A 23,976-nucleotide genomic window follows, 5' to 3' on the forward strand; every position below is an offset into this window, starting at 1 on the left:
TCTACAAGTAAATTTCAGTAATAAAAAAATTTCTTTGGTGGTTTATATATTAAATATTGTCTTTGGAGGGTAAAGAAATAGTTATTTTTGTAATCAACAGGGTTCATAATTTATATACAAATCAGTTAAATTAGTGACCGAAGTTGGACATGTACTATATATAGACAAAGAAATACTGTACTTAGTCTGTGTTAGTTTGTGAAATGATTTTCTGTTTGAAATTTATGTCGTGAATATGTACAAGAGTATTGCGAATGAAGAATGTATGTACAGGCTTCTTTTTGGGGTGGAAACATCATGACTAGATTCACAAGGGCAAGTTTAAGTTCAGTCACTGAACCTGAACTTCAATGAGACAATTACTTTTTTGGTCTCACTGAAGTTCAAGTTCAGTAATTCATTCACCCTAGAAGGGCAGTAGTATTGGGTGGAGGTGGAAGACTCCAGCATGCTGAGCAGGGAGACACCTGAGCGAGCCAACAGAGCAAAACAAACCATTGGTGGAAACCAGTGAAAGAGACCTCATCAAACCCTCTGTTTAGCTTTTTTAGTAGCCATGGCTATCTTCATTTCACTGGCTGAGCCTGAAGTCAGGTCTGTAGCTAGTACTAGTGAAGTGCCTCCAGTGCTGATTATTCATTGTTCTGTGTTATGTCTCTTTCTTTCCCTCTTATATTGTTTCAGAAAGAATGAGACTTGAATTGCACAGATACTGAGAAGAGTTGAGGAGGTTAGGTGCTGTTTCCTGTTCACCTTATGTGATTTTACATCATTAGACACAATCTGAGCACACTTTCTGGATCACGTGCTGTAGTACAGGCTGCATAAGTTACCAGTCCTGCCGGCAGGGAAGCTGGCAGAGCCATGCCTGTAAATGCCTGCAATGGCCACCAAGTATAAAGTTCTGTTTGAACATGTCTGATCTGTGTCTTAAGCATGTCATCAAGAGTTTTACTGCACTCGTTGGAGGTCATGACTGATGTGATCTCACTGATGGCTTTGTTTCACACTTCAGCAGAATGACAAACCGTGAGGTGCAAGAAACCATCCCTGCTCTCAGCTTGGTTCAGGTGGTGACAGTAGAGCCTTTTCGTTCACACACAGTAAATCTCCCCTACATGACAAATTAATAGCTAAAGGCTGTTCTGGGACTTTTTGGGAGGGCTGTAGAGAGCCACGGTAGGATAAAGGTTTCAGCTTGGTGACTGCTTCCGATATGTGGCTGTTCAATTGTGAAGACAATAGTTGTTTTCATGGTGAATGAAGGGCAAACTATTTAGGTATTCCTTAAGTCACATGTACTCTCCCTGTGTCAATACCTCAGAAGATTTATAGCTGTTGTGGCTAATTTCAGCTTTTCTGCTCCAGTGATTTGAAGCAGAAGTGCCAATTATGGGACTGCTGCTGTCACGTGTATGTTCTTTTCATGTTTATTTCTAATATGATCCTTTGTATTGTGCTGAAAAGTCCCCACTCAGGCCATTGTGAAGCCAGGGCGTCCTCTGCAGCTTCTAGCATGAAGGAGCGAGACTGGGGCTTTCACTGGAGGTTTAAAGGAGAAGTTCTCTTATGGAGGGACAAACATTGGATGCCCTGTTGACTGAAAATTTACTGCAAAAATCTGTGATTAAATCCAACCTAAGTTGCCAGTTAAGTCAGTTCTAATATCACAGAATCATTGAATGGCCTGGGTTGGAAGACACCTTAAAGATCATCTCGTTCCAGTCCAGGAACTAGGCTTCAGGGTTAGTTGAGTGGTGTTTGGTTTCCTTTAGTCTCACTGAAAACAGTTTTGGGTTTTCTTTTAAATAGCTTATTTGTAATTGTGTTTATTTTGTAGATATTTGACAAGAGTTCTCCAAGGAACGTTGTTCCCATCTCCGGTGTTGAGAGCCAAGTACCTTGTCAGACTGTCCCCCGAGGAGCAGAGGAAAGCAATTCGGAGATGGAAAGATGAGTGCAATGTGAATGATAGAGTGAAGCTCCAACCTACTTCTGTGCCTTCAGCTGCAGGTGCTGTATCAAAGGAAGAAAGAACTGACAGTGTTTTGCCAGCATCTAAAACATCTTTTCAGACCTGTTTAAGAGATGGGTTAGTAAAAAACACCTCCCTCTTACCAGACATTCAGGTTGAGTCTGGGAGTACAAGTGGCTTGAACTCTGAAAAGACTGAATTTATCAAAGAAAACTAATACAGTTACATTTGGTGGTAGTAGTTCATGTGCCTAAGTCTATGTGTGTGCTTCTGAAAAGGGCAGCAGTACTTCATTTCCAGCACACAAACCAGTTCTGAGTTCTTCTTTGTGTGAAGATGTTTTACTGTATTTTACAAAGTTGGAATTTTAGCTGGTTAAACACAGGAGTAATAACTGCTGATTTATGCCATGCTGTGATTTTGTTTCCTTCAGCCAAGGTAGATGAAGGAAGATGAACACATTTCCTTAAAAGCTTTTTTTGTTTATAAGATTTTCCCATAATTTATTGAGATGTTCAAGGCCTAAATATCTGGATTATTTTTTATATTTCTTCACACAGTAGACTTTGCATACTGCTTATTTCTTGAATGCAACACTGCATAACACTTTGTGGTGTTATGGATAGGACATTGCATGAATGTGAATTTGCAGAATCCAGTTCAGCTAAGTCAGCCTGCTCCCTTACCCTGCTGCCCTAGAACCCTAGCATGCCCTGGGATTCACCACTTGCTGAAATATGAAGAAAGCAACAGGGCTGGGATGTGGTGTTACCGGTTGGCTTGTTCCAAGACTTTATTCCATGTTGTAGTGTGTGTAGACAGTAATTTATATTATCGTTGTGCTCCAGTTCATTCACCAGGCTATTGGATGGGCCGTTTCACTGATGGACAAACACCGTTTTAACCGTAAGAGAGAAGCCCAAATGAGACACATGTAACATGTCTTCCTCTTCACATAGAGTAAATCCTAAGTGCAGCCATTTTTTTTCCATGACAGTTCATTCTCCTGCTGAACTCCATTTTGACTCCATGTGCCATTTCATGTTATCTGCCACCAAATGGACTTGTTTCCCACCTCACCCAATTCAGATGTTGGCTGGCTTTTCTCTAAACTACCTCATGCCTTTACTGCAAAATTGTCTGCCAGCAGCAGTGAGGAGCTCCAGTCTTTCTTCAGGTCTTCCCTGGAAAATAGAAGCTTCTAGCTGATAACATCACTCCTCTTCACTCTCAGGTGCTTTTACATTCCTCCAGGCTTTTGTAATAATCAGCTTAAGTGTCTCTAAAGTTTGCTCAAAAGAAGGCATAGTGCATTGCATGTCTCACATTTGAGAGCTATTATTCATTTGTCTCCAAGACAGATGAGTCCTACCTTCTGCCAGTTTCCCACTGCTCACATACTGCACAAAAAGTGGTTGAGGTGCATGTGGAAAATTCTAGATTCCAGACTCTCTATAATATAGCCTCCTTTTACTTCCCTTCCCAAAAAGTTACATGGGCAATTTAGAGAGGAACATAGGAAATCTGTTTGTGTTCACTAGCACCTGTTGAAATAAAGAGTTTCCTCAAACTGTAGCTGCTAATGATTTACTAGTGCTGAGCCCTTTTTTTTTTTTTTTTTTTTGGTTCTGTTACTTTCTAAAAGTTTTTGCTTTCAAATTGCCAAGATTTCTGTGTTTATTTTTAGGCACCATGTTTCAGGCAAGGCCTCTGCTTTTTAATTGAACCATGAGCTTTCCACATCAATGATCAACGTTACGTATTCCACATCTTTTCACATATCTGAAAGAATTTAAACAAATGCTGTGAGGTCTGGACAGTTGCTGCTACACAGGGAAGATACTGAGGGCATGCTGAGTTCATTCAAATGCTGGTCACCACATGTTACCAAATGTTTAAAACAGCTCTGTGTTCAAAAAGTAGAATATAATTAGGGCTGACTCTATCCCAAGTGTTAGTGAGGAGAAAAAGAGAAAATACACTTTTTGTTTAGCCTGTAGAAGAAAAGTAGTGGAAGGAGAAAGTGATGACAGCCATTTCTGAGATATATATATATATATATATATATATTTTTTTTTTTTTTAATATATATATATATTTTTTTTTTTAATTCAGTTCAACAAATGACAAAATGGTTTTGGTAAGTTCTAACATAAAGTTAGTGGAGACTTTTGAAGTGATGGCAGACATTCAAATTCCAAGAGATCATGTTGGTTTGAGTTACTTTTTCAGATGTTTGTCTGTAACATCCTTCTTGCTGGGGGGGGGTACCTTGCCATGAGCATACTCCAGATTTTCCAAGTGAAACATGTCACTTTTCTTGACAAGAAATGGGAGCCGCAAGGTTGCAAAACAGTCAGCAGGTTGTGTGGGGAGACAAGCTGGTACCGGGGCAGAATCATACAGGAAGAGTTATGGGATGAAGTGAAATCATCTACTCTCCTCCACAGCCCCAAGGCAGGCTCAGCTCCACCCTTGTTCTTCCTAGTGGGTGTTATCTTGCTGTAAAGAGCTCCAGAGAAAGTGCAGGCAGTGCTTTCCTGCCCTCAAATTCAAATTTTGTTTTGTTTTCATTATCTGACCTGAATGTTTCTTCTGCATTTAAAATCCACGGCCTCTCTGCACTTGTGGCCACTGACAGGAGATTGGTCCATGTTTTGCAAGTCTCTATGACTGAATGTTGAATTTCATGGGGGAGTTCCGGCACTTCCAGTGACCTGAGGGGGAGTGCAGGCCTCAGCTCTGTCCGCCTGTCACTGTGAAAAAGAGTTTGGGGACTACACCAGCCTGTGACCTGCCCTCTTGTTTCCTCTGCTGCAGCAGCAGAATCTACCAGCAGAATTGACAGGTAGATGCTCATTTAGTGTCAGGGATTTGCAGTTTTTCATAGATAAGCTGTACGTATTCAGAGTAAGATCTTCCAAAACCTTCTGACTAAGCCATGGCTTCAAAACAACTACATGAAGAAAGATGAGTGGGAGTCATCTGTCAGACCCGAGACCAGCTGCATGATGCCTCTGGGACAATTAAAATTGCTATTATGTGACTCTTCATAAGCGTTGTCACTCCATTACTCACAATTTAGTGCAGTGAGGCTTTCAGGACACTGTTCCTCTCTGCTGAGATTATAAGTGCTTTTGTACCAGTTGAAGTGGTGCAAAATAACACTTTTGTGTGTGTGTGTGTGTTTATTGCATTTTGGTACTCCATATTGCTTAAAATTGTCCTCTACAGGCTACATTTTATTAGAGGATTTCAACAAGCAGTCTGGGTGATAATCTGAATTTTCTGTTGGGTAAAATTTGCTTTGGAGGTTGGGTGGGGTTTTTTTGTTTGATGGATAGTTTTTTTTGGTGTGGTGGTTTTGGGGTTGGATTTGTTGTTTTATTTTGGTGGTGGATAAACAGCAGAAATACCTGAGGGCATTTGCTGTGATTACTTGCTGTCTTCTACTGAGAGGGGGATGAGGGTAGTGAGTCTTTAATAAAAGCTTCAAAATGTTAATGGGCTGTAACTAGAGTTACAAATTGCACTCCCAGTGCTTCTCAACAGTTCAATGTTCCCTTTATTATTTTTAGCGCTGAAAACATCACAATCACCTGCTTGCTTCCGCACTCCTGCATTTAGGCACAGCATGATCTGATTTTTCCATTCTGAAAATAAGCTTTTTAAGAACATCTCTCAGGTGCCTTGCAAGTGTCATGAAAAGAACCACTTTACACTTCTTTAATTTTAAAACAAACCAAAACAACCACCTCCAACTGCCCCAAACTTTGTAGCTACATCTAGAACAGTCTTAATTCTGATTTTATTGTGCAATATTTGATTTACAGAAGAAAGTACATGTTTTAAAATTTTTCATTTCACAGCAACTACACCTGTGCTAAACATTTGCAGGTGGCAGTCAGCCACAGCCTTTTCTGAGTATTTTGGCAGCACAGTGAGCTTTGGTCTGTACGTGGGGCACAGTTTGAGCTGATGTTTAGCCTGAGCTGTTTTTACCACAGCCCCACTGGCCACAGCACAAGGCTGAGGACTGGCTAAGGACCAGCTAACGCAGAGAACCCACTGCTCCCACCAGCCCTGGCTCTAGACCAAGGCTAATCTGAAACTTCCGAATGTGGCTGTCTTAACATTTCCATAGCTGAATTTCAGTGTGAGTTTTGAATTATTTGTTCCTGGTTTATTCTGGTTGTGTTACTCTTGCCGTTGTAGTCCTGGCTTCCTTATTGCAGTGGAAAGGTAAATTTTAACTGTCTTAAGCTTTTGTCTGCTTATTATTTTGATTTCAGTCACGTGTACATGTTGTTGAAATTTTGTATACGAGTTAAAAACAGATTTTTTATTTAAAATTAATTGAATTCCAGAGCAAAATTATAGAACAGAATGTGTTCAGATTTCAGATTTGATTGCAGCTTTAGTTTTTCAGATTTCAAACTCCAGAGTAGTTGTTGGCAGCAGTATTCATGGCCATATTCTGTATTAGAAGTATACACACAGAAGAAACTAAAAGTTGTACAGTGGTAGTAGTGCCAGAATCTCCACAAGTATTGCAGTGTTAACAAGGCTGCTAACAAAAGTCAGCTAAGGATTCAAAAATGCACTTTGAAGGCTATTTTTAGGCATTATTACTAAAGTTAGAACTTAATACCTCCATATTATTGTTTAGTCTCTCAAAAGATGAAAACACAATTTCAACAGAGAAGTTATTTGGAAAATTATTGTAAATTTTTATTAGTACAACTAGAAAGAAACACGTTGGTTTAACTGAGTGGCATTGCTTCCATTTGGAGATACAGCTGTGGTAGAAGCAAAACTGACAAATGTTACCTTACAATGAAACTGCACCTGAGACAAACAGCATAATTGTGACCATAGCCATTATGTCAGCACACAGGAAATGGCTTGATACAGTGGAAGGAGGAGCATGTTTGCCAATTCCATGTGCACACATTAAAAAAACAGTATAAAAATACAATTATAAAATTACAAATTTCCTCTATACATGGAATGTTGTGTCCGACATAGTCATGAGAAAGCATAAGACCCAAGTGCTCCCTCCTAAAGCCATTTGGAGTATGGTTCTGCCTGGAATTCCTTCAGACTGATCCCATATAGGATGGGGCTGGACCTTATGTTTAGGCAGGACTCTTCCTCGTTTCCTGGGGAGGATGTTTGGAAACTGGTGGTAGGCTAAATCTAGTTAATTAAAATGTGTAGTTACATGTTATTAATTGGTCATGCTAATATCTACATGAATGATTTTATGTACTTCGGTGCTTTACAACATTCAGAGCTGCTAACAACTGTATCTGGTGGAGAGAAGCCAGGCTGGGTTGTTGATTCTGCAACAGCACCTCTTTGGAAAACAGACCTGGCCAGAACCTGTCTGACACCAGCTGGCTGGCTCTAACAACCACTGAGCCACCTTCTCCTTGGGGAACTCTTGATAACCAGCTCCAGGACTCAGAGCTTTTCTGCCCTACAGCCACAGAGAGCCCAGCCTCAGAGGAAAGCTGAAATGAGGACTAAGAACTCCAGCCTCCATATCCTTGAGGGAAGGGCATCAACAACCTGCCTCAGCTGTAATCTGCTTGCACTAGATAAATATGGTCACAGCTGCTTTCTCTCATTTAAAGCTGGGGGAAGAAGAGTATTTAAGTGTTATATCCTTAAGATATTAAAAGTAAAAAAAAAAAACAAAAAAAAAAAAAAAAAAAAAAAAAAAAAATCAAACCTAGCAAAGCCTCGAAGAGTTTTCTTTCTGAGCATGAAACAGTGACTCAGTAATCACTTAGTTTCAGAATCCATAGCATAAATATTGAGTATTTATTAATATTCATGTCTACAGTCTAGTGTGACTAACGTTCTAATGTTAGCGATGTTTAATGAGAAGATACAGACATAAGAGATAAGAGATAAACCTTCATGAAAGCAATAGATCTATGTAGATGGGTTGCAACATGGTTAATAGTACCTGAAATGTCCATGTGTTAGGTCTTTTAATGCATGTTTCCCCATGCAGCAGTCATGCTATTGACAAAGCCCTGCCATGCTGTTGTGGGGCCATGCCAGAGGTAGCAGAGAGGGTTATTATGTGCCTTAGGCTGGATTCACAGGGGAGTAGGCACAGCACTGAAAACTCAGATTTTAAATGCATTGTTCCCCAGTGGATTTTATCCTGTAATCCTCAGATTCCTGACTCATCCTATTCTGGCCTCCTAAAAGCTGATAGCTGTGCAGGTCATCATCTACAGCAGTTGATAGGATACACTTTGCCTCTAGCACCATAAAAGGGTGTGAAGCTTCATCATAATCTTTTCCAACCAGACTCTCTTGAAGTTAACTCTTAGTGTCTTACTATTGCACAGAGCACTACACTACCAAGCACCTGAGCTGAGCTCCTTGAGCCTTTGCTGGTGAAGCTGTTGTACTTTGCTTCTCATATTTCTAATATTCACTAGAGCGGAAGCTGGAATCCCAAGCCTTCTATCACTCATTTTCTTTCTGCTTTTTTTTATTTTTCCCATATGTTTTATATTGCTAGTCAAAATTAAACTTTAAATGCAAAGTAGAGACCTATAAAAAATTAACTGTCTTCCCAATATTTGGGACAGGACCCACGCTGCATCTTTTGCATTTCAAATCTCTATTTTCCATCTCTCACAAGATGTCTAAACGAGCTGACTCTAGGAGGGGAAACTGTTGCAGTGGTATTGCCAACCCTCTTCTGTTTTTAGAGGACTGGAGATGGTCAGTGCAAGCTTTGTATGCTGAACACATGATACAAAGTGGGGAGGAAAGCCTGTGGGGCACAGGTTTGGTAAATGCATTGATCAGTGTAGTGCTGCTGAGACATGGGTGTTTCCTGGATACATTAAGATTTTGGAAGCTACAGAAGATTAGGTGCTAGAGGCTGTCCAAAGAGTCTGAACAATGAAATTTTGATCTCCAGTGCCTCCACTGGTAGTTACGGATCTGTTGGCCTACTGCTTCCTCCATCACCCCAAAGAGCTGCCCAAGCTGGCTCTTGGAACAGAAGCTGTGGAATCAGGACAGTACAGGGTTATGCCCATGCAAATTAACCACCCGGAGGGACAAAATGCATTAGCTCAGGCACGCCAGGAGCATATGGCTACACACCTTTGGAGACCTGCATGTGTGCTTTGATGTGTCCTGTGCCATACAGATGTACAAATCCATCAATCTCTTCCAGACCCTCCAGCATGTAGTACGGCTCTGCTGAGAGCTGTCCTTGTGAATGTATGTCCTGCAGTGCCATATGAATGCACAAAGTTCCTTCCTCATCACAAGAAGTGAGTGAAAATGCATGTGCTACTAACTGAATAGTATTAAAATAGGTTATTTTAAAAAGTTTTTCTAGTCTGTGCTACTGCTTAGTTTTAATAGCTGAAAGGCAGAAAGTGGTTGATTCTTTTCTTTTAAGCTTTTTGCAGTGTTTGGAATAGCACCACAACACAGTTAAAAGAAAAGTCAAAAGGATTAGTAATTCTACCACAAAGTATATTCATGAGCAGAGAATTTACCGGTAACATACAATGCATATTCCATAGCTCCATAACAGGAACAGACAGACCTTGAAACTCCTTTTCACAGAGTTTCTGGACTGCAAAACCTTCAGTGGTGAAGGGCTGATTCCTTTTTTCTTTTGTCTGTCAGCACAATTCTTACCATCTGGAGTTAGTTTAGCAGAAAGGTGTGGATGTATATTTGTCTTTCAATCCACTCAATAAAATGTGACACGTTACTGTAAACTCCAGGTCCCAAAACCTTGGAAAAGCAGACAGAGCCCCAAGATGTTAAACCAAACAAAGTCCAGCGCCCAGCAGTGTGCTCGCACACAAGTGGTCCTCCACTGTCACCCTGCAAGAGGAAAGTTAAAAACAGTGTGTTATACACGGGGCCAGCACTTGTGGTTAAAGCTGTATCACGGTTCCTACAGCCATTTGCCTTCAGCAAATAACTCAGCAGTAAAAATCGCTGCTCTGATGAACTGTGTAGCCACACACAGCATTTACCAGTATTTATTACCCATTACATTTTGTACAAAAAATTTACCTGCAAAAGGCTCATACAAATTAAAAATTTAACCAATACAGATAAACCATAGAATCTTCTAGCAGCATTTCATTATCACAAAGATAAGTTGTTTACACCAATATTAATAATAATAGTAAAAACAAAAGTTGGGTTAAAGTATGTAAATAGTCAGTTGTCATTCCTAGAATAGATAGAAGTATGCTACACCTAATTAACATCACAGTACTTTGATTTCTAAAAGCAATTTTGTTTGTTGGAACTTTCTGTTTCTCCTTAGAGAGAAGCCTACCATGCAAGAGTCCACAGTGCCAGATTCATAGCCAGCACACAGCATCCTGCTGGTGATAATTTTCATGTCAAAATATGACTGGCATTGTTCTAAGGAAATTATGCGAACCTCTCCTTCTTGAAGCTTGAAAGGCACTGAAAAACAGAATTAAGTGTTTACTATACACAAATTCACAAATACTTACCTATTATGACTTCATGAGGTATGACAAACATTTCCATTGGGATACATTATAAATCTTGATCTCTCTATATGTATTAAATGTAAGGAGCACCATGTGTTGCATTCTGGAGAAAGACTAAGCACACGGGGACTTCTGTGACATTTGCTGTTTATTGAGTACTTGCACCTTGATGTGGTGCAGTTTGTGACTTTTAAGATGGGGACACTAGTGCCTGGAAAATAGTAATGTGAGAGAGATGGGCAACAGGTTTGATTCACTGTTCCAGGGCAGGAACTCCCTGTTTCTTGGTGTTTGTCATGGTAAAACTTCATGATAATCACAGCCATTTTAGTTATGCTTGGGTAAATTTGTCTTAAAGAATGTAAGGAACCAGGAAATCAGAAATTGAAATTAATGGAATTACTGTAATATGTTCAAGAGATAATAGAAGACTTCTTCCTTGTCTAAGCAACAGACTGAGCTCAAATTCTAATCAAACTTCTTCAACCTAGGATATGCAGTACTAAATGCTGTGTAGCCACAGTGGGTTTTGATGCTTTCTAACATAAAATCTTTAAAATCAACACTGACCACATTAGAGAACAAAAAACTATTTTCCATTTACCAGTGCTGCAAAAACATTCTGTTGGACTTTTTTTCCTGACATCATATAGAAATATTTTTAGATGGGTAGAGATGCTAGTAAACAGCTTACCTTTCATGTGTGCAATTTAATTTTTACCACATCTAACCTGACCACTACAACTGAAGTTCCACTGAAGCCATACGGAAAGGAAGATTTCTTTACCCAGCGTACAGACGAGACACCCCTACTAATTACTGTAATAACAGCAAAGGAAGAAGCAAAATGGCTGGTGCACTAAAAGTGTTGGGGCCAGGCTAATTTGCATACTATTCCTTGCAGAATCATTTTGCCTGAACAAAGATTTACATAAGACAACAATTCTTGTCAAGGATTCTGGCAGCCTCAAAACAAGTAAACATTAATGTTCTGCTCAGAGATACAAAAGGAACATTTGTGATTATGGAATAAATTGTGTCACAAGTACAAAACGTTCCTCCAGCCTGTATGCCAGTGCTTCCAGTGCCTCCAGCTTTCACTAAGAGTGTTTCCCTTGCACTGATGATGTGATACCTTTGCAATACCATTCTGAATGTAACTTAGACAAGTAAAATCATAACTAATGTGGGGCACTTTCTTGATAGAAGTCTCCAGATCGTCAAAATTTTTAAAAATCAAGCCAGTATCTAAAGAGGTATTAAGGAGCATAAACTGAGGCTGCTGCTTGAAAAAGCTATGCTATAGTCACAGCTTGATCCCTTCAAGAGCAGCTACACTTCCCTAGTATTTACTAAGATTCAGTAATAGCATAAATAGGTAAAAGTTTGTAATGGTATCACTGTTTTGATTAGCTCTGTAGAAGCTTCACATGTTTTTCAGAAGTCACAGAAATAAATATTCATCTTACTTTTGTTGCCCATGTGTCCCCAGCCTGTGATGTAGCAGTAGGTGTCTGGCTGAACCAACTGGTCCTTGCTGGGCAAGCAGACAGGTCTTACATAGCTTGTCTCGTTGATATCCTCATCTAGTTCCACAATGCTGATATCATAGTCTACAACTGCTCTGTTGTAGCGTGGATGGAGGATGATGGTCCTCACTAGTCGAGTCTGCATGAAACTTGATGGATGATCGAGATTGCTAATCCCAAGCACTACTTTCCAGACAGCTGCATTTTCTCTCCTTTGGGGAGGGGGGGGAGAAAAAAAAAAAAAAAGAGTGACATTTCAGTCAAGGTCTTTCTTTTAAGCTAAAATACCCAAGGTGTTTTTTTCTCCTTTTTTTTGCACACTGCACTTTGCAAAGCATACATATACTACAAGAAGAAAACAAATATTTATGCATTATTCCTTACAGCAAAGACCTGAGCCACAGAAGTCAATGCTTTCCATCTCCCTCCTGCTTGTAATCAAACACATTAAAGCTCACTCCATCAGAAAATATGTAACTACGTATTAGTTGCTGAATTAAAGGCTGTCAAAGTCATCCCTTGGATCCTTCCCAGCATTAGTTGCTCACATGCTCAGTGGTGGGCACATACAGTTTCCACTGTGGTGAGAATATTGTTCAGTAGTCTGCTGCTGACAGCAGTTAAGTCTCGCTGAAATCCACAAGTAGTCTCAAAGAAACAATTCTATTGTGCAAATTAAATATTTTTTCATAGCCATGGGAAAAGTCCCTTATTCATTCAGCATTCAGTCTGTGTCAAGTATACTTTCTATGCCTAAGATCAAAAGTTACTTTGACTCTTAAATTTTTTTGAGTCTCTTTTGGTTAACATACAAGCCCAGAAAGCAATGATACATATGGTGCAGGGGGTACACTGAACTATTGTCTGTTAAGACACATCAGAAAAGTCTAGATTTTATGAAAGGCTTCAAAGCTATAATCTCCTGATCCTAACTGGTCACTGGATGAGTTGCAGGTTCTTTGTGGTTTCTAATTATTCTGTTATGCTAAAAGCTCTCAAAGAAGTCACCATTTTTCTCAACTGTTGAAAGACAACTCCATGTAACTAAGCACCTTTGACAGGACTGAAGCTTATTCAAAGTGTAAGTAAAGGCATGCAAAATTTCAGCTTCTTCATAGTGTTCAACAGGATTGTGATTCCTGTAATTTGTAAGGAGATTCAGTTGCTAGAATCAAGACTACATTTATCTTGAGTTGCATGAAAATTCTGGCATTTCAGACTATAATGATCATTTTAGCATCATGATCAATTAGTGAGCTGTTCATAAACTTACAGAAATTAAGTGCTTAGAATATTCACACACTAATGTGTTTATGACCATTGTTAAACAGCACTGCCTAGAGAAATAAACAGCCAGAATGCATTGTCCTACACATTAAAAAAAAAAAAAAAATTAAATGTTTGGATGCTTTAATTTAATGCATTTCAAAATGATCTTGACAAAACTCTGGGGAGTATAATAAGAAAACTCACAAACGACAAAATGTTTAATGCAGCTCTTTCTATTTATGCTTCCTACAAGTATTCATGACTATTTGTATTATTTTTACATGGCACTCATTTTTTGTATTCCAAACTCCACAGGAGTTTCACAAAATGGAGCATTTTGTACAAAGAACCAGAGCACTTTAAAATCTCTTCATATTGTTGTCTTATCTGGTTGATTTGGGAAATTTTTAAAAACCTTTATATCAAAAAAGTAATTTGTGACATCAAGAATGGTCTTGCTGATGATATATTAAGCTTACAAAAAAAATTCTTCTTACAAATTAAGAATTTCAATATTTCAGTCTTCTGGGTACATTTCCCCCCCAAACTTTTCAAAAAGGCAGAAGAGAAAAAAGTTCATATAACTTCTCAATCAATTATTAGACCAGAATATCTTAGGACTTTAAGGTATTCAGAATAGAAATGTGAAAGAAACTTTTAACGAGTTATAATCTGAGCTCACATGATATTATGCAGCTTTACTTTATAGGGGTAAATGAACAGCTCCAAAATGTAGTGGCACTTTTTCTGCATTTGGCAAAACTGGGAGAGTTTTTACTTTATGTGACAGCTGCTTTGCTTATCTTTCAGTAATGAGAGGAATCTTATCTAGGAAATTCAATAGCAGTCCAATATTGCTGAAGGATCAACCTCTTTCCCATGCTTTATTTTAGATCACCAGAAAGTGTTCTTCCAAAGAATAGGAAATATTCCAGCAGTGTATTTAAAAATAGATGGAGAAAGAAGGGTTATTCCTTCTGCAAAGGACCGAAAGTCAGATAAAATACAGCAATCTTGTTTGTATTATACAGGTTTAGCACACTGTTAGTTTAGAAGGACAAGCACCAAAGAACTCAGTTTTTCAGAAATAAAAAGACAAAATGTAAATTTTTACTGAAAAAGGGAATGACTAATATTATATAGAAATATCAGTTCAAGAGAATATTGCTTAACATAGAATTTTTGTTGGTTTAAACACAAGGAAAGTGTTTAGTGAAGTGTAAAATAATTTCCAATGACCAAGCACCAGTTTAAAGCAGGATTAAGCAACCATATGCCAGACAAGTACTTGATAACTACAGCAGAAAACACTTGTTTAAATTTTCTTTAGAGGCCCGATTAAAAAACTTTGGTGCAAGACAAAATAAATGAGGTAATAAACCTCCCTCTGAAATCTGTGGTTCATCAAAAAGAAATATTGGTTAGCACCAAAAAGCTGGCAATGATCAAAACAATTGCCAAGACATGGAAACATCCTTTGCACTCCTGTCCCTCCATCATGACCTCTGATACCAGGAGGCACTCAGTTGTTAATACTGACTTGTTAATGAGTGCAGTCTTAATTAAAGAGTGGAGTGTATAAAAAGAAAAGGCAGTGACTTCAATATGTCATTTGTGAGTAAATACTCAGTTTTTCTTTTTACCAGTGGCCACAGCATTTTTTTTCAAGGTCTTTTCAATGCTGGTACAGAGGATGTTTTTTAAACCCATGGCAGTCACATGACAGCTACAAAATTAGTGCTTTGGTCTTCTTCCTTTTCCTGTTTCCTGCTGAAAGTCAGGGCATCTTCATTTAGCTTTCGTCAATACAGATGCCAGCAACGAATATTAAAACATGTGAAAACCTAAGCTGATGCTGGTTTTTACTTTCTTTTTCAGTCTCCTAAAACCAGGTCTCCGTCATTGACCATTCTGCAAAGGTCTTCACCTACGCCCCGCGTGTTTGCTAGAGGGGAAGGGCTTGGTCATTCACACGTGCAAGCTTATACGAGCAGTAGAACGTCTGCGGCCTCTCACCCTTCGAAGCAGTGGGCCACTGTCAGGACCCATCTCTTGGCGATGAGAACGCAGCCGCAGATGTGTCCGCTGGGCTCGCTCTGCAGGGAGCACTGCCAAGGCCAGCGGCCCGGCCGGCTGGTCCTGCCACCCAGGATCCTCTTGCTCATGCGGGCGGCGGGACGGCGGCCGCAGTCTGGGGGAACAGCAGCAGCGCGTTAGTCGGCACCGCAGGCTGCGGCAAGGCTGGGCACAGAAGGCTGGGAACAGGCGAAATTAGCCTGAACGATGCTGTCAATGAGGCAATCGCTGACCACGCAGCATTATCAAATGCTGAGATACTTTTTGCATTCCTTTGTATTCAAAGGATTTGCTCTCTGCTTATTAATTTGCCTGGATCGGCCCGAAATATTAACCGAGCCAAGTTTGGAATACTGACTTTCTTTCATTCAGGAGGTTTCCTGATGTGCTTTTCCTTATAGCTAGCAACATGTTTGGCCTACTTTGTATTATCCAGAAGAATTGCTTCTGGAAAATCTGCTCAGCAATAATAAGGTTTTTCTTAAGCCAGGTGTGAGGTTAACTGCATGCTGTTTACTCAGCTACACAGTAAAAAAGTCACTTTGCCTGCAGAAATTTCTAAGGGAGATTATTTAAACATCTGAAGACATTCCAGTACCTTGTCCATTACACTTTACAAGGCACTTCCATGAGAAATTACACCGGATTACCATCTGCCAGTTACTACTCAAAAATAATCCTTTTGTTTCACCTTATTTTCTGGATTTGAAAGATGCCAGGCTTGTTATTTATCCTGCTTATACTCAGTCTAATTTAGAGAACAAAAGAAAACCACCAGGTTCTGCAACTAGCATCCCAAGGGAGGATATGCTGCCATTGCATGTATCTGGGAATTTAGTGCTGAAGAAATAAAGTGCAGCAATGGTTATTTGTACCTTATAATTCTTACTGTGTTCATTTAACTTCATAGAGTAAGCAACATATGTCAGAACAAAAGGCCTTCGACAAGATTTTAGAAAGCTCCTTTGAGCTTTTTCCTTTCTCTGACGAGTAGCAAATGTTTTGATTAGTTTCCCACATTTAACTCCTGTCTTTGTAATTCCTTTTCCCTGACTCAAGCTACTTCATAGTTCGAGTGTACCTCAGCAAAGCTCTCCTTGTCTGTAGAACATGGTTTCATCACAGATGAAGAATTTCTGCGTTTTCAAACCACTTAAAATTGCACAACTGCTGTGCCAACAGACTTGGTCCATAACTTTCTACTTCAGGTTCTTCTGTCCCCTTGAACTTAACAAACAGATCACAGCTTCAACTCCCAGGCAGATAGTCTGCTTACCACTCTGCTAGTTAAGGATATTTTCAGCAGGAAGTTTTATCAAATTACTTTTTGAAACCTAACTGCCAACAAAATTCCTTTCGTGGTATCAGGAACGGGCTACCTTAACACACAGCATCCTAGTCAAAATATAAGGAAAGTTGATGAAACTGAGTAGAGAAAAATAAACCCAGTGCAAAACTGGATGTTGCAGAGGTCTAGTAAAAATTTCAGAATGAATCCACAGGAAACATCTGCATTTTTTAAAGTGATTTAACACATTTTGAAAAACAGCTATTTTATAAGCACTTCTCTCTTACCTTCTTTGGTGCAAAAGAGAGCCACTTTGCTTCTGCTTTGACACGTCTGTCTAAATATTGAAACAGAACATGGTGGGAATCACATTAATTGATTAATTTTGGTAATTTGAAAATCAGCACAGGTATTGTATTCATTGCTGCAATCCAGCTGTTAAAAATTCCCTCAAACTGTAAGAAGAAGCCCAAGGAGCTTCCTATGCCAGATCATCCATGGTTTCCAGCATGTGCCTGAAGATAATTCAAAATATTAGTTCAGCTTAACAATACATTTCATGAGTAGGTGTTGCATATTTTTCAGACTACCTTGCTCCCTGGGCATGGATCCAGCTATGAGGTCAGCTGGGATGTACAGTCTGTCTAGCTCTTATTTACAGCACCTGAAAGCACAGATTGCCAGTCTCCTCCTCCTTACAGTCAAAGGACAGGTTTTTCTTTGAAATGCCTTTGATAACAGATGATCTTTCATGCCCTAAGAGTTTGGCTATTTTAAAAGAATCCAGGAAGTCTGCATAAGCAGGTATTAGAACAACAAAAACTTAAAATTTCTGTTGAAAATTTTCAGATAAGAGAGGGAAGAATTGATGAGTTTTTTGTTGGTTTTTTTTTTTTTTTTTTTTTGTCAAGGGAGGAGAAATCAGAGTTATGTCAGCAAGCACTGTTGCCCAACTAGCTGACTGCCTTTTTATTTCAACAACCTTTTCATTCCTGGTCTGTACATGCTTTTCTGAGTCAGGTGCAGAGCTACGTTGGACTGCATACGCAGGTCATTTCTTTGCCAGTTGATTCTTTGCAGACTTTAATCCCAGCAGGCAGGTAGTATCTCTAAAACTGCAACCACCTAAAAAGAGGCTGCATTTCATGTTAAGTCATAGATAATAATGTGGGCAAAACAACAGTCAGCCAGCCCATCAGATTACCTTGAATCTGGAATTTAACCAAACCTTTGTCCCTTACATTGCATATACCTCATTCACTGTGAAAATCAGCCTATTTCTCCTCCTGAAAACCCACCTCATGAAATTATTATTCTAGAAAAAGTAGAGATAGGCAAACAATTTCAGGAAAATAAAATTTTGTGCACAATTTTGACAGGCAAAGAAAGTATACAGAATATAACTGAGACCAGCCATGCTCATGTTTTACAGTTGTTTCTTTGACTTACCATACAGCCAGCTCTAAAGAGAAAACTTCAAGCTTTTATGTGTGCACTGCCTTTACTGTGCCATTCCCTCCTATCAAAACTTTATGATTTAATGATGTATTTGTTAGTTCTTGGCCAAGTTTCCATTAGTCCAGAAGCCTGGCAACTCCCTTAAACGTACAACATACTCCACACCACAGACATATACAATGCTGCAGTTGATCCAGATGAACACCTAGACTGCAGGGCTCAGGAGCAATTCCCAGTCATCTGGACTGGATGCCTGATGCAGCCAAACCAAAAACAGCCTCACCCTTCATGCATCCTTCCCCCTTAGCTTCTCACTTCTTGTTATCCATTTTCTGAATTCAGGGGGAATGGAACATCTGTTTCCTATACGTAACTTGCATTTGTGGAATAGATTTAACAATAATCCTCATTCCTGGTGTTTTCCCTCCTTTAACTTGCACTTTGAGCAAAACTAAACCTTTTGTGACTAGAATTTGTAACTCAGAGGCTCCAGATCCATTATTTCATATGTTTCCTAGAAGACCTCTTTCAAAAATGTCAAAAAGTACCTTGAAATTTCTGCTTTGCACTTTAGTGACTGAACAGAATATGATTGTGGATCTGCCTTTGCATCTGGTCACAACTCAAGGTTGTATTCACATTCTGGATCACAACCCATTCTTGTATTACTCTGGAGAAAAGCATTTAGATACCGTTAGGCTAGAGGGAAAAAAGACAGTGAGAAAGGAAAATCAAAGAGTTAAAAGACAACTTTCAAGTATCAGGCACCGTTCAGTAAAGGCCCTTCTAGATGAAGAACTATAAACTAAAAGGAATGGGGAAAATTCTAATGTAAAACAAAAAAGGTACAAAATTGAGATGTAAGATAGCAAAATTAGGTCCTTGACAGGCACAATCTTTTTTAAGGAAAACTTTGAGTTTAGAAAATAATGGAACCAAGCAAAAGAAAAGTAGGCTTCTTCCTCAGATTTTTGTCTTCACATATATTGTATCTCTGCAGTTACTCAAGACAATCTTTTCTTGCAAAACAGAAGGATTTTCTATGGAAGAAGGATGTTCTGAAAGCTCCTGATCATTTCAAAGACAATATGGAAACCATGAATCTGCTTTCTGAACAATGCGGTTGCCAACAGGGATTGGGTGGCTCTCCCAGTTTTGCCCTGGATTTCTCGTTCACTGGCTCTTCAAAGTCACATTTTGAATGTCTCAACCATGAGATTCTGGCTTCTCATTAGTAACTGAACCCTGTGGAGTTGGGTTAATTAAATGGAATATACCATCATTTGAAGCCAGAGCTAAGGAAACCTACTGTAAGTGTGTATAGCCTCTACTGAAGAAGCTGTGGTTGCTCCAAATTAATGAGTCCAGACTACACAGGCTGAAGAGGATGGTAAGATATTACTGCAGATATTTCTGTATAGTACTTGCTGGACTTTCTTGCTCAGCAGAGATTTAATGAAGCTGTTTGGTCCAGGTGCTTCAAGGGCATCACCTCTGTATCACTCAAATGCTGTTATTCTACCAGAAAGGGCCCCTGAGGATTCACAAAATGGTCTCAAAAGAGACTGCAGTGGTTGTAGACACTAAAATAATTGTACACTGTATCTTAACAACTTACATGAGTATGTGCTGGGATCTATACACTGATACCATAGATAAAAAGAGCTTACCGAAGAGTTCGCCATCCTGCACTGCTAAGTGACCACTCACAGCACTGAAATAGGTCTTTTTTTACCTGTTACTTACCCATTTACTAGAAGTGCGTGTAAAGTGGATGCATTTTTATTCTTCCAGTCTGAGTGCAGATTCAGCCATTTTTGGTCCTGCATTTGCTCATTCTCTATTACAATTTCTGTTTTGGACGGTCCTCTGAAACAAATGAAAGACATTTAGACCTTCTGGTAGGTTTCTGTGTTACAGCTATGAAGAGGCCCTAACATATCTGTTTACTCCAAAGATACAAGTCTGAATGATATGGCAAAGCCACGAGTGGCAGATACACAGTCAGGAGAATGAAATCACCCCAAGAAGCCGGGCCAGCCAACATATGACTGTCACATTGTATTTTCCAACATGAAGCTGAATTGGAATCAGGAACAGCAAGAACCTTCTGGTGGCATTTACGGAAATGCACACATTGATATTGTTTCAACAGTTTCTTGGCCTCCCAAAATGAAAAAAAAAACCAAAAAAACCTTCATATGTAAAAGAGGTAACAGAAAAAATATCTAACTATCTTCTTGCATTCCTGTCATTGGAAATCTATTAAAATTTAACAGTAAAGAGCAGGCTAGGTCTTGTTCATAAGATTTGAGAGTATCTCTTAAATCCAAGCTGCCTGCTTTGAGAAACAGAACAAATGACTGGTGACAACGTTAAACCCATTCTTTTGCAGCAACCTAACAAAGTATATCAGGGTTAGAATGGTTCACCAGGAGATATTTTCATATATCCACTTCCTCAGTCTAGTAATTGCCTGATAGACTCAAGAAACGGCTATTTTATTAAGCCTTGACTGCCAAATGGAAAAAAATTAGAGCATTTCTAAATGACTTGTTATGCAGCTTTCCAAAACAGAACCATTCATGGTTGGCCATCAATCCTGGTCAAGGGCCAAATTCTAAATCTTAATTCATGGAAAAGAGAATGAGAGAATTTCAGAAAAACTGTGGTGTGTCCTTAAATTGGCCTCTGAACCCAATCACTCATGATAGTACCTGGTAATGCCAACCAGGATATTAGTTTGTCTTTAAGTCCAATTCTCAATACTGACTATATTTCTTTTTAAAAAAATCTTTATAAAACACCAACATTCTATACCCACTTGATTATATAAACTAAAAGAGATTAAAAAAATCTGTTTTATGTTAAAGTTGTCAGCGTAACCATATGGAAATATTTTCAACACAGCTGGCAGAATAACCCAAAGTTTGAGGTAACAGCCCTGGACCCTGCCTAAAACATGACTTACTTTTCAGAACCTTCTCTTGGCATATTAAGCAAATATCATTCCATGATCTACTAACCAGAATGTGCAGGCATACATTTGCTGTAAAAAGCATTTTCTTTCTCAGTGCCTGCTTCCAGCATGCACATAAAGACCTCCTCTCTTCCATATTTCCCCCCTTTTTCCTACCAAACATATGCAAACCTTTTCTTACGATGACAATGCCTTATGGTCTTCTCTGAACAGTGATGTTCACCATTTCGTAACTGTGTACAGCAATATTTTATGAACTTGTAAACAGTGTCTAATCTATAAAATATGTAACTTGAAAATGTGCAAAAAGGTGCAAATACCATGCCACTTAATGAATCCAAATCTATATTAAACCAAATTCCAGATTGTTTTGATGAAACTGTTCTGCATTAGAGATTACTGTGATGCTACAATCAGGATTAAGTAAATAATGTACTTCTAAAACAAGGTAACAATCTACAAAACACTTACACCTGCATGAAATTTTATAGTTATTTTACTTAGCAAAGGTAAGATCATACCTATACCTTTCTTCTTTGGTGGTCACAGCTTGATATAAAACGCTTGAAACCAGGATACCTTAATTTATATCTTTAGAATGCCTTCTATATTTATGTTGCCCCTTGATGCTGCTTATAAAAGATTTTCTTTTAGATAGGCAAGAGCCACCACTTGTCTCCTTTCACCTATTTAATGAGAAATAGCCAGAATGGAGGGGAACAAAGAGCCCCATTTCTAGATGAAGAAAGCTGGAGACAATGGTTAGCATTTGTGTAGAGACCAGAGCATTCTCGGAATTGCTAGAGAATGAGAGAACATGAGCTAAAAACCTTAGGAGTAAAGATTCAGGCTGGTGAGAGTTTCTAAGTGTGAGACTTCCAGAGGGGCTGCTGGACCAGGAGTACACATTACACCAGGTAAATGACCCAGAGAAAAGGAGGGAGGTGGAGCAATGAGTACTCCTTTTAGCCAGCCCCATCCTGTGCTCCAGAAACACAGCAGGCAGCAGGTCCCTCTTGGAGCTGTAGCACACATTTTCTTCTGAGTTCCTAAGACAACAAGGTTATATTGCTAATTACTTCTAGACATCAAGCTACATCTTCAAGTTCAAAAATAGCTCTCCTGCCGGTTTTTTTTAGTTTAGTGGCCTGCTGAAATTGCAATATCTTTCAAGATTCCAGGCCAAGCAAATAAAGACTATTTTTATGAAATGTTTTCAGAAAATTCTTTCACCTCCTGTAGTTTTCTGTTTTCCCCTTTGGTTTGAATATACCACAACCACTTCACACATAAACTTGGCATAGATTTTAAGTTAGTGCTTTTAATTATTACCTGTACTGGCAAAAAGCAAAATTGAAACTGTATTTGTTGATTGAAACCATACATACTGGAAGACAGTGTGCAGTTTTGAGGTACATCAGTTTAAGATGATATTTAAAAACTGGAAAGGATCATGCAAATGGCTTTCAAATTTTTGAGGGGCCTCCGGCACTGGCTTATGAGGAGGGGTTGAAGGTACTAAACTTGCTTACTCTTGTGAAGAGGAAGCTAAGGGACAATTTAATAGCAACCTGAAACTACTTGAAGAGGAGTTAAAATATGACTGAAACAATTTTTTTCTCAATAGTGCTGCATGGTAAAATATGGGGAAATTGCCTAGACCTACAGCTTTGGAGACTCACAGCCCATGAAAAGGAAATACTTTTTCATTAGGGAGGTGAAGCAGCCCTGGAACAGAAAGTCCTACCCATCAAAGTTTTCAATACTTGGCTAAACAAGTGGAACAGTAGAGCACTAGAAGCAGTAGAGCAGGGAGAAGGACTAGGTGTTCTCCAGATGCCTGTTACAGTGAGGATTTCATGATTCTTTTGCACGGGACAAACACTGTAGTGACCAGAGCCTGTGATGAAGAGCTGAATCTCAAAGAAAGCAGTTACTAGAACAGATTTTTCACACAGCAGAGCATATTTTAACATTACAGAACAGTCACTGAAGCATAGAATCACAGAAATAATTAGGTTGGAAATAGCTTTGAGATTATCAAGTCCAACCAATATCTGTATGTAGATATCTGAAATACCCACATTACTTCAGGAAGTCTATTGATATCTACAAACTTAAGATATTCATACCATGGAAACAATAATACACACCTTTTGAGTGGTTATTTTTTTGATCAGATCCCCCACCAGACTTTCAAAATAAATTATAATTCCTGTACCACATGACTTTATAACATCTCATAGTGCTATTAGGATGAAATTATTTGCATATTCAAGTATTATTTTAAAACCCAGTTGGTTCTAAAAGTCTAAGCAGATCATTAAATTTTAATTTTCTCAACTAATATCTGTAGTAAATCTTTATAACCAGAAGAGTTGCACTAGGCCTCTGAGCTCAAACTGCTCAAACATAACACTCAGTGAGGAAATTTGGGGGTCCCTGTATTCTCAGCCTATGGGGTTCTCCAAGACTGTGGAAAGTTCCATATTAAAAAAAAAAAAAAGTTTACAACAGATGCATGACAAACACCAATGTTTTATGACTTTTTTCCTCCTCTATATTTGAAGTGATAAAAATACCAAGTTTAGTGGTATAAGACAAGTGTGACTTTCACAGAGATTTTTATTAGGTCCTCTGCACTGCTTTCAATAATGAAATGGGATTTGGACCTAAGGAAAAATTCTTCCATGAGACTTTCTTTCACTAAAAAGTTAACTATCAGAAATTCAGCTGAAAGGAATCTTGAGGCCATCTGATCCATTCCACTAATTCAAAACCATATCTAAATTCTTTCTGGCAGATTTTTGTGCCCCCTGTTTGTACATAACTTTAATGATGAAGAATCCTCAGCATTTCCAGTCAAT

At 38.9% G+C, this 23,976-nt stretch overlaps 2 protein-coding genes across 6 annotated transcripts in view; one reads left to right on the forward strand and one right to left on the reverse strand.

The window, feature by feature from the left end:
- The window catches only part of ATP10D (ATPase phospholipid transporting 10D (putative)), a 51,509-nt gene extending 36,180 nt beyond the window's left edge, over positions 1-15,329 (forward strand). For 2 of the 5 annotated variants that reach the window (XM_040063909.2, XM_040063911.2), the window contains one exon: positions 1,841-3,519. In XM_040063909.2, coding sequence (XP_039919843.1) covers positions 1,841-2,192 — 352 coding nt within the window. In that variant the 3' untranslated portion in view covers positions 2,193-3,519. Of the gene's footprint in view, positions 1-1,840; positions 3,545-15,185 lie in introns of those variants that run through there. The other 3 variants (XM_040063910.2, XM_040063912.2, XM_040063908.2) reach the window with 3 other exon arrangements.
- Positions 9,237-23,976, reverse strand: part of CORIN (corin, serine peptidase) — a 128,946-nt gene continuing 114,206 nt past the window's right edge. Inside the window, exons 17-22 of the mRNA XM_040063914.1 lie at positions 19,876-19,998; positions 16,959-17,008; positions 15,324-15,498; positions 11,979-12,250; positions 10,326-10,459; positions 9,237-9,859 (exon numbers count right to left, since the gene is read on the reverse strand). Of these exons, the coding sequence (XP_039919848.1) occupies positions 9,677-9,859; positions 10,326-10,459; positions 11,979-12,250; positions 15,324-15,498; positions 16,959-17,008; positions 19,876-19,998 (937 nt within the window). The 3' untranslated portion in view covers positions 9,237-9,676. The remainder of the gene's footprint in view (positions 9,860-10,325; positions 10,460-11,978; positions 12,251-15,323; positions 15,499-16,958; positions 17,009-19,875; positions 19,999-23,976) is intronic.

The sequence above is a fragment of the Hirundo rustica genome, chromosome 5 (assembly GCF_015227805.2).
Source record: "Hirundo rustica isolate bHirRus1 chromosome 5, bHirRus1.pri.v3, whole genome shotgun sequence".
Classification (NCBI taxonomy): domain Eukaryota; kingdom Metazoa; phylum Chordata; class Aves; order Passeriformes; family Hirundinidae; genus Hirundo; species Hirundo rustica.